The 10,976-nt window shown below is 37.3% G+C and overlaps 1 protein-coding gene across 6 annotated transcripts in view; it reads left to right on the top strand.

Moving 5' to 3' along the window:
- Positions 1 to 1,999: 1,999 nt before the first annotated feature.
- The window catches only part of MUSK (muscle associated receptor tyrosine kinase), a 99,361-nt gene continuing 90,384 nt past the window's right edge, over positions 2,000 to 10,976 (top strand). For 3 of the 6 annotated variants that reach the window (XM_036260752.1, XM_036260749.1, XM_036260751.1), the window contains exon 1: positions 2,000 to 2,190. In XM_036260752.1, the coding sequence (XP_036116645.1) occupies positions 2,112 to 2,190 (79 nt within the window). In that variant the 5' untranslated portion in view covers positions 2,000 to 2,111. The remainder of the gene's footprint in view (positions 2,191 to 10,976) is intronic. The other 3 variants (XM_036260750.1, XM_036260747.1, XM_036260746.1) reach the window with 1 other exon arrangement.

Raw genomic sequence — 10,976 nt, 5'->3', positions numbered from 1 at the left:
ATGAGGATAATTTTTATGTCAGTTTAAGAAATTAAACTAATAATAGCTGAGCCAAAAACGAGAGGATTGATTGATTTAAATAACAAGGAAGTTCAATGGATAGATCTGGCTTTGCACATTGGTCCTTGTTAATGGAGCGTGCAAGCCTCCCATAGCCCGGGTTACCTGGCCCTCACAGGGGCTGATCTAAGAAGGAACAGCTTATTGTGCATTAGGTCCAATAATATACCTTGGACTGACCAGCTAGAGCCTTAAACCCATTTCTGGACCAATCACTTTAGCTGGGTAGTAGAGGTATTCTACATAGAAAATATTTACAATATATATAACAGATAAATCATATAAATTATTTACATCCAGAGTATTAAAGAAACTCCTATAAATTAATAATAAAAAGAAAGTGCCCTGGCTGGTATTGCTCAGCGGTTAGAGTGTTGGCTTGCAGACCGGAGAGTCCTGGGTTTAGTTCCCGCTAAGGGCACATACCTCAGTTGTAGTTTGTCCCCGGCCCTGGTTGGGGTCATGTGTGTGGCAACCACTTGATGTGTCTTTCTCTTCCTCCCTCTCTCCCTCCTGCTCTATCTGACAATAAAAGCAATATATATATATATATATATATATATATATATATATATATATATCTCCTTGGGTGAGAATAAAAAAAAAAAAGAGGAATATAGACAAAAGCCACAGAAGAGGAAAATGAATAACAATAAATATATGAAAAATTCTCATTACCAATAGTATTCAGTATATAAACAACGAAGTACCAATTTTATTTTATTTAAAAGTAAAAATTCAAAGTCTTGATAAACGTGTGGGGAGGTGGGTTGTCTCAGACATTGCTGGGGAGTAGTTAAGTATACCATTATCCATCTGTGATTTAGAAGACAATGTAGCCAGTAGAAATAGTGAGGTAGTGCTGTATATGTGAACACTGCAAAGTTTCCAAGACATAAAGTCCAGTAGGAAAAGTCAACTGGCACAGTGGTAATGTCGGAAGCCATTGGCCATGAGCCTTTAGGAAAACCCACCCAAAGGGTGTCGTTTGGCTGACAGCCCACAGTTGCCGACTCAGTGAACTCGTGATCCAAGGAAGAGGATGCCACCCATGGGAGGGGGAGAAAATCTTAAAGCCACGTGGTAAGTGCAACTATAGAGATGTGTGGGACATAGCATGAAAGCCCGGAGGTGGTAAACCCAACACGACTTTGGGAAGACAGAGAAGCTGGAGTCTGGGATGGCTCCCAGGAGATGATGACCAAGACGAGATCGGTGCTCACTGGGTGGAGGGGCGGGGAAAGCAATTCCAAAAGACTAGAACTGTGTGAACAGTTTATGGAGGCAAGAAAGCTATATACACAAGGAACCATCAGTGGGTTGCTAAGGATTAAAATAAGTGGTAGGGATGGATTATAAGAGAGGAGGCTAACAAAGTAGGCAGAGTCCAGCAAAGCCTCCTATATCATTTAAGGGAGCTTTGAACACATTTTTAGGTGATGAGAAGCCACTAAAGGCTTTTGAGCAAGAGAGGCTATCACTGTGGTTCAGAGAAGATGAATGTCTAAACAAGAGGTTGAGATAGTGTGATACTAGCAGGAATCAAAGGAGGGGGGGAATCAAGGAATACTGAGTTGGTACAATCCATAAGTATTGTAGTGGGTTGGATGTAGGCGGTGGCCTGAGAGAGGGGGAGGAGTCACGAGTAGGGTACACCCTGGGCTCTGGTGTGAGTGAGGGAGAGGTGCTGAGATGAATCAGAAGATCAGGAGACCTATTTCTCAGGGAATACAGTGATGGTTGCAAAAGGCATCTGGTATTGTCCTTCTGCCACTGTCTTTAAAGGGATTCTAAAGGGATTTTCTTTCCCTTGTTCCTCCAGCCCTACACTTGCATTACTGGCCTAAGTGGATACTCACCAGCTGGCCGTGTCCATCACTACAGCCAAGTCTGAGAATTCCTGATTATACTTAGAGCCTGCGGAGCTGCTGACACAAACAGTCATTAGCAGATGACCCTTTTGTAACAAACTATGCTTTAAAATGTAAACTGTGGGGATTTTCCTTGCATTGTCCAGAAGGAACTTTCTCCTGCCTGAGCCTGGATTAATCATGAGAGAGCTCGTCAACATTCCACTGGTACATATTCTTACCTTGGTTGCCTTCGGCGGGACTGAGAAACTTCCAAAAGGTTGGTTTGAGCAGTCCTGTCTTCTTGTTGCCTTAACTGTGTGTGTATGTGTTTGTGTGTGTGTGTGTGTGTGTGTGTGTGTGTGTGTGCGCGCTCTGATCACAACAGATTAATATTATGGTGGGCTCAGGTTTTAGTTGCTAAAGGGGTGTAATGTATGGAGAGAAAGCAAGCTATATAAATAAGCAATTGATTGATGGTCTCCTTGCTACCAGTATCCTTCTCTGCCTTAAGTTGTGCAATAAAAAGTTTAGCCATACAGAGCCAGTAGAGCCCTCACTAGTAGAGGGAACTTTTGCAGGTAGAAACATAGACTGCATGTTATCAAGATCTGTTTTGTTTATGTGTACGTCAAACTTCAGGGTGGTCTAAATGGATGATGAAAACCTTTTAACTTGGGAATATAATCAACCCTATTCTCAGACATCCAGAGTGCTCGCTTCTGAACAAAAAAATCATTTCTATTTTCACTTTAAATTTTACAAAATGCTTCATAAATATTTTAGTTCTTAAAAAATCAGAATTAGAGAAAGATGCACACAGTTTGTCTATTTAATAAAAGCCTGAAGACAATGGGTGCTCAATAACTTTGAGGCCGAGTCATGATTTGGCTTGGCAAGAGACTGAAAGTTTATTCCAGAGCCTTTGGAATGTACCGGAAATAACACCACCTCAGGGGAAAGGAAAGCAACTTAAGAAACTGACAAACACCTGTTGCAGTAGCAAGAATGTCCACAGTGATATGGTTTCTGGCCAGTGTACTATGAAACTGAGACTAATGTATTTCAAATCAGGAAGAAAGATTGGAAAAATATGTGATTTGCAAAGTGACTGAGGGCTGCATTGAAATCTTTTTTAAAAACACGGGAAAGCAGATTGAATGGTTTCATGTAAAGAGCTTTCAAATGAAATGTATTACAGTAGCATAAAAAGACTTCTGTGCTTTATGACACACTCAAATTAATTATTTTCCCTTTATATATTACTTGACTAAAGAACTGAACATGCTTGTATTGTATAGATAAGCAAAGGTAGTATCTGTATGTAGACAGGAAATATAGCTTTGGATTTTGTGGTTCACTAAAATTTCTGGAGCCCAAAGGTCAAGATTCACATGCTAATAAGATACGCTTTCTTCATAGTCTGATTTCATAGACTTATTTTGTTGTTTTCTTTTTCCATTTTACATAGCAGAATGATATATTCAAATGCATTTAAACATTTAACTGCCAACCAATACACTAAGGTATCTCTAGATAAAATCAAATCTAGATCTTTCTAAACAGCTAATAATAGCTAGAAAGACTTAATGTTGGCTTCAGATTATTTTAATACTTCCTGATCATACAACGGATGTCCGGCAAGACAGCACCTGGATAGTAGGACTTACAGATTGTTATGTCTTATTTGTGCTATTCTAAACCACACAGTTACATAGAATAGCATGGTTAAATGCTAAAATTTAGTGAAATTCAGTCTTATAAGGAGCAAGACAATTGATTTTGATGGTTCAAATTAGAATTTGGTGCACGAAAAACAAACCCCAGCCTCTTTATATAAGCAACTCCTAATTTATGCTCTAGAAAGAAATGATTTTCAGTTTCCTGATTTTACAGGTAGAGCCCTTACTTCACACTGTCTCTCTTTTGAAAACTTCAAAATATGGTGGCATAAAGGTGACAATGTCAAATATCCTGGCTTTTAAATAAAATAACCAGATTGCTAATCCAACTTTGTTTAGTCATTTATAATTGATGTGCTACTATCATTAGAGTATAAAATCAAAAATTAAAACAATATATTTGCCTAGTCTACTGTATTTATTGTAAAATCTAAATTAAAATGCATTTAACATCAACCTTCGCCAAAAACACCAAGCCCCGCAGAGCAACGATCCATTAACTACACACCCCAGTACTGAGGATAAACTTTATCATGAAAACACAGCCCTTAAAACGGTAGATGTTGAAATGCATAGAATATGTTGGTACAAATAAAAGACAACAATGTGATATTATTTTACTATTACTTAAAGTAATACAAATGTTCTATACAAATTATTTCATAGTTGTTTCTTTCATTCTTGGCAGAAGGCAATTTTTTAAAAAGTTTTTTAGATTGAATCCATTTTCCCTAAGTCCTTTATCATGACTGAATCAGAGACTCTGGCCAATAAATTAGTGCAAGGGTATTCAATGGATCCTTTTCTGTCAGCATGCCATTTTCTCAATAAAATTAATAATCAACTTTGTAGAATCAATAGCTTATCGTTTAGTTTCAGTTTAATCAAGATTCCTAACATTCAAAGACAAGAAAAAAGTCACTACCTTTTTGAACCATGTTGACTAGTGCCTCTTTCAACGATGAACTCAGTATCATAAACTACAAGTAGAACTTCGAAAACCATTGTGTATGAAAGTAGCCGACGTTTCAGGGAATTGTTTGCCTTAACCACTTATTTCAAAAATATTTAATGCTTTATCATGAAGTAGTAAGTGTACAGCAGAATATAAACTGTGGGAGCATAAGAATTCATGAAAGTAGCACTGAATTTGTTTAAATGCACAAAGAGTTTCTGTTTAAACTCCATTTTTAAAATGATCCCATGTACTAACATACCCGGAAATTTTTGAGTGTGAGTAATTTACTTTAGAAATATTTGAGTAACCTTCTCTTCTAAACTGTATGTATACAGGGATAGGGTTCACGGACTCGACATATGACTAATTCAGAGTAGGCACAGCTGTCATTGAAATCCAGGACACCACGTCCTAGATGAATGTTTAATAGTGACGTGGATTGTAGGAGTAACTCACTGCGTGTTTGGGAAAACACAAGTTGCTTTAAATATTACTGACCTCAAAGAACAGGAAGAAAAAGCAGAAACGTCAAGATTTCCACCATATTTCCAAAGGTGAAGTAGGCGACTTCGCAGTGAAAGGGGACTTAGCGGTCACTGGGGGGAAGTGACAAGTGAGGGCTGAGCAGAGGACATGAAGGAAGTGGTCCCGCTCAGGAAGATGAGAGGAGAGGACCAGAGAATGCAGGAGGACTACCTGGGCCACGCTGGGGCTGGGGACCACCTTTGTCGTGGCTCCGATCTGCACTGTCGTTTCACTTTATCTGAAAGGAACATATGAACACAGGGGCTGCAAGGAGGACAGCTGTCTGGATTAGCTCAAGACTGGTGCTCCGGGGTCCGTGCAGTTAAGGACTATAGACTAAGAGTCGAGATTCTATGGCAGCATATCACGCGGTATAGGTTGAATAATGAAGAAAGTGAAATAAAGACATTTAAGGCCTGGAGAAATGTTTACCAGTGCTCAACATATGATGTTATATACTGTGCTAAGGACTGTCAGTGATTGGTGAAAGGGTCACTCCTGGGTACATGCACATTTTAGATGGCTTTCTATGAGATCATATCTTAACCCAAAGGAAAGACCCCCCCAGGAGAGGCAATTTCAGAAATTCTAACAGGCTGAGCCAGAACTCTTACCTGTCTGTGTCCAGTGTCATTCCTGAAGGACCAAGAATGTGTTCTGAGACAAAGAATGAGTGATACAGTATTAATAAGTGCTTATTGAGATTATCAATAAACTTTACAAGTTCCAGAGACATCATAATAAAAAATAACTGACATAATAAAAAATAGCTTATATGTTATTACTTCACCAGTAGAATAAATGTGTTAGTTTCCAATTTATGCCAAGTGATGAGCAATACTGAATATGCTCTTTCTTTGGGGCCTTTGGAAACCTTCCAATACCAAAGTGTTTTCTCATACTGAGAAAACAATACTGTATTCATGATGTTAGAAAAACATGAATATTTTCCAAGTCTGAGCCCGAATTTTACTACAACAGAAAGGAGCAAACGCACCTGACTTCTTTGTTACTTAACCACTTGGTCATATTAATCAACAACTATTCAATCAGAAGTTGGTAGATCAGTGACCAATGTGCTGGAGCCCATTAAAGCATTAAAGGGTAATATTAAGTCCTTCTCATCCAGCAGCTAGGATTCAAGTGAAGTTACTCTCTGGGTCCGGAAAAGTATTGTATTCATTTTCACGTATTTGTTATTCGTGTGGTCCTTGGAGTGAGGAGGGAATAGTGCTCTGGTTTAAACAGGCTCCGGCTGAGATGAAAGCTGGCCAGTAGAACGAAAGTAAACAAGAGCCATTCTGCTGAGTCAACAAGGACCATTAAATACAACGATGTGATTGTGTCAGTAAAATTTTGAAAGCAGATTTGTTTAGATAATTTTGGAATATGGGCAAAATGGACTTAACCAACTATAATCCGCCGAAAGAAATTGATACTGATATAAATCTTACCCCCCCGCCCCCATCTGTAAGTAACTAGCACAATGCTGAAGACATGGTATAGCTCAGTTAAAAGACAAGAACTTTAAACCAATTTTAACCTTGAAATGCAGCTCTATCACTTTGTACATTGTTATATTTAGACAATTTAACTGGTCTTCATTTAACATTTAACTAGTCTTCATTTCTCATTTGCAAATGAGAATAATAGTATCTATTTTTTATGTTTGTTGTGATAAATAAATGAAATAATGAATGAAAAATATAGTGCATTGCCTACAGCAGGTTCTTAATTTTAGATGCTAAAATTATTAAAAACAGAGTGAAACATCACCTAAAACTGTCATGCCACAGAATATTATGGGAAGGTGTTAACTTAATAAAGTTCTTAATAACACCTCACATATTTCTCCATGTCTAACTTTATCAAGACATTCTAACTTTTAAAAATTTTTTTATCTTTATTGATGAAAGTATTATAGCTGTCCACCCCCCCTTCCCCCCCATTGACTCCCTAAGACATTCTAACATTTACTTCTTTGATCTTAACTAATCTCCACAGAGCCTGTGTTACCTCATTGGAAAAATAATATTAATAATGTCTGTTATCTCTGTCACTTTTGCATCTGTGCATTGAGTGAGAAGAAATGAACAAATCAAGTTTTTTAAATATAAATAATACATGGTCATCAAGAACGATTTTGAAAACACAAAATATACAAACGTTGGAAAGAGAAAAGGTCACCCACACTTACAGGACAGTTCATGTTGGTATATTTTCTTCCATTTGTTTTCTACATATCCTAAAAAAATATACATAATAAAATTGTATATACACTTCTGCTGCCGGCCACTCTGACCAAACACTAGAGCATGAGCACATGCTGTGTTATCAATACTCTTCAAAATACCATTTGCAGTGACTGTAAGTAACATTCTGGGTAGATAGGAGTTGCTGGTATACGTTAAGTCTCTGTTTCTCTAAGAAAAATAAAGGCCCTGCTCTGTTGCATTTGTTGATTCCTGTAGCGTAAATACTCCAACCACAGTTCATTTCAAGCTACCAACACTGAACTGTGCAAAAGCATATTTTCATATACTATTTCTACCCTACGGACATTAGATATAAATAACCTCATGAACACAGATAATTGTAAAATAATTAAGAAGTGATAAGTTTTGAACATTAGTATTCTGTTTTTAACATAATTCAATTACACATTTATATAACTTAATTTTTAATAATGGCTGTATTTAACAATTGTCTCATAAAATTTTAAAAATTAATGCTTGGCTCTTGCAAGCTAGTACAAGCCAACTCCATCAGACCAGTGTGAGAAGAAAAAACCATGTGCTTAACTCTTCTCTGACTTTGTACAGGTATGATTTAGTATAATTAATCTGTTTTGTGCAGCGAAAGTCAACTACATACCTTTCCATTTTGAGATTATTTTCTTGGGATAGATTCCCAGAAGTAAATATTAATGGTAAATCTGCATGTAATCCAGAGACCAGGAGAACAATTGAACAGTTCAGGTTTCTGTTTCTAAATTACAGAGTCAAATGATATACCAGGTTCTATACGGGCCAAGGACAATTTAAAGTGCTTTATGTATATTCATTTATTTAATCCTCGTGACAAGCACATGTGGTGGTTTTATTTATTATCGGCTCCATGTACAGCTGAAGAGGCACTAGCTAAGTGACTCGGTGGGGCAGGGAAGGGATGGAGCGGGGATTTGAATTCAAACCCCGCGCTAGCATGCCTCTCAATGCCTCGTTGATCAATAGTCCTTCTTATTAAACAAAAAAAGGATTCAATATTATCAATTAACCTTTGGGCCCATCATTATTTCCATCCTACAAACTTAATACAGTTTTTTTTCTTTTTTATATCTCAATATCTATGTGATTATACAATCAATTGCTTATTGCATTCATTGTTTGTTTAGAAAATATATACTTTTTTCTCAAGAGGCTGACTTTCTCAAAATGTATCAATTACAAGTTTGCTTCCATTGCATTGGAAAATGAACAATTCTGTGGCATTTGGATTTGATACAACTTTTTACTACAAAGATAATATGTATTCATTTGTAACACTGTAAGATAAGCAAAAAAAAGTGAAATTATATATAATACTCACACCTAGAAGAAAATGCTTTTAACATTTTTGGTATTCATTCTTCCATTCTCTTTCTCATGTATACATACATGTGTGGGCACACATGTGTGTGCCTGCATGTGTGTGTGTGTGTGTTTTCTTTAAAAATTTAGGAGCCTATAACTTCATTGTACTGTTTGGCTTTGGCTTTATTTTAAGTCTTTCTTTTTATTTTTTTTATTTTTTTATTTTTTATATATATATTTTTTTATTGATTAATTTTTGTTACAGATGATTCTCCTTTCTTCCCCCACTGATTCCCCCCTGCCCCTTCCCTCCCTGTCCCTTCCCAGATTGTTGTCCATGTCCACTGTTCATGCATACATGCGTATAAGTTCTGTGGTTCATCCCTCCCCCACCTCCCCACTCCTTAGGGGATTGTCAGTCTGTACCCCGCTTCCACGTCTCTGGGACTACCCCATTCCTCTAACTGTTATGTTCATTATATTCCACAAATCAGTGAGATCATATGAAATTTGTCTTTCTCTGTTTGGCTTGTTTCACTTAGGATGATACTTTCCAGGTCCCTCCATGTAGTCTCAAAGGATAAGAGATCTTTCTTTCTTACCGCTGCGTAGTACTCCATTGTGTATATGTACCACAGCTTTTTGATCCATTCGTCTACTGATGGGCACTTGGGCTGTTTCCAGATCTTAGCGATTGTAAATAGTGCTGCTACAAAGATGGGGGTACATATATTCTTTCTTATTGGTGTTTTATGCTTCTTAGGGTATATTCCTAGAAGTGGGATCACTGGGTCAAATGGAAGATCAATTTTTAATTTTTTGAGGTGACACCATATTGTTTTCCATAGTGGCTGCACCAGTCTGCATTCCCACCAGCAGTGTACTAGAGTCCCCTTTTCTCCACACCCTCGCCAGCACTTGTTGTTTGATGATTTGTTGATGGCGGCCATTCTGACAGGTGTGAGGTGATACCTCATTGTTGTTTTAATTTGCATCTCTCTGATGATTAGTGATGTGGAGCATTTCTTTATATGTCTCTTGGCCATTTGTATGTCCTGTTTGGAGAGGTGTCTATTTAGTTCCTCTGCCCATTTTTTAATTGGATTCTTTGTCTTCCTTTTGTGGAGTTGTATGAGCACTCTATATGTATTGGAAATTAACACCTTATCTGATGTATTGGCAATTATGCTCTCCCATACAGTGGGTAGCCTTTCCGTTTTGATGATTGTATCTTTCGCTGTGCAGAAGCTTTTGAGTTTGAAGTCTTTCTTTTTAAATGATTAAACTTCATGATTGTTGTGTCTTCCTGATGAATTGCTCCTTTTATCAGTAAGCAGTATTTCTCTTCATTTGATAAATGTTTATCACCTTACACTCTAATTTTTTTAATATTAGTACTGTTTTATTGCTTTATCACTTAAGTAGTGTTTACATATTTTTCCTTCTCTTTGTTTCCAACATTTCTGTTTTAATTTATTTAGGTGTGTCGTTTGTGTTTTTAAATCCTGTGTGATAATGTCTACCTTTTTATAGGTCAGTTTACACCATTGGCATTGACTGTGATTTCTGGTATATTCAGGCATATTTCTTCCACATTATTTTGTGTCTTTTGTTAACAATGCCTATTCTCAGCTTACTTTTCCTAGTTTTTTTCCCTCCTCCCCTCCCCTCCCCTCCTCTCCCCTCCCCTCCCCTCCCCTCTCCTCTCCTCTCCTCCATCTCCTTCTTCTTTTGATTGATATAATTAAAGTCCCTCCTTTCCTCCTGCTGCTTTGGAAGTTTGGTTTTTAATCTATTCTTTTAGTGATGAGCATTAATAATTTTTGTACTATATTCCCTGTGCTGTACTTTACACCCCTGTGACTATTTTCATAACCGGTAATCGGTGCTTCTGCATCCCTTCCACCACGGTGCCCATCCCCCAACCTCCCACGTGGCTTCCATCAGTACCTTCTCCGTGTCTACGAGTTTGTTTCTTCATTTCTTTTATTTTTTAGATACGGATACCATATGATTTCACTTACTTGTGAAATATAAACAAACAAAACATAATACATTTTAACACATGCACTGAACCATACATTTTTCTCCCCACGTTTATGGTTATTCAGGACTTCTGTCATCTTCCTGTGCGTGGTACAGAGCTTGCGTGTTTTAGCTATCCACCGAACTTCTCCCCTGAACTTTCCTCTCATAATCGTTCATCTATAATTTTAGCTTCATTCCTTTTTAAACACAAAAAATTAGTGATTCGTTTTTAAAATATTCCATAGTGAATTAAAATCGCAATCATATTTTACCGAGGATATTTTTCCATTTTTTGTTTCCA

Source organism: Molossus molossus, unplaced genomic scaffold, assembly GCF_014108415.1.
Source record: "Molossus molossus isolate mMolMol1 unplaced genomic scaffold, mMolMol1.p scaffold_m16_p_14, whole genome shotgun sequence".
In the NCBI taxonomy this organism is placed as follows: Eukaryota; Metazoa; Chordata; class Mammalia; order Chiroptera; family Molossidae; genus Molossus; species Molossus molossus.
Note: the sequence above shows the minus strand (reverse complement) of the source record. Positions and strands in the feature narration are given on the sequence as shown.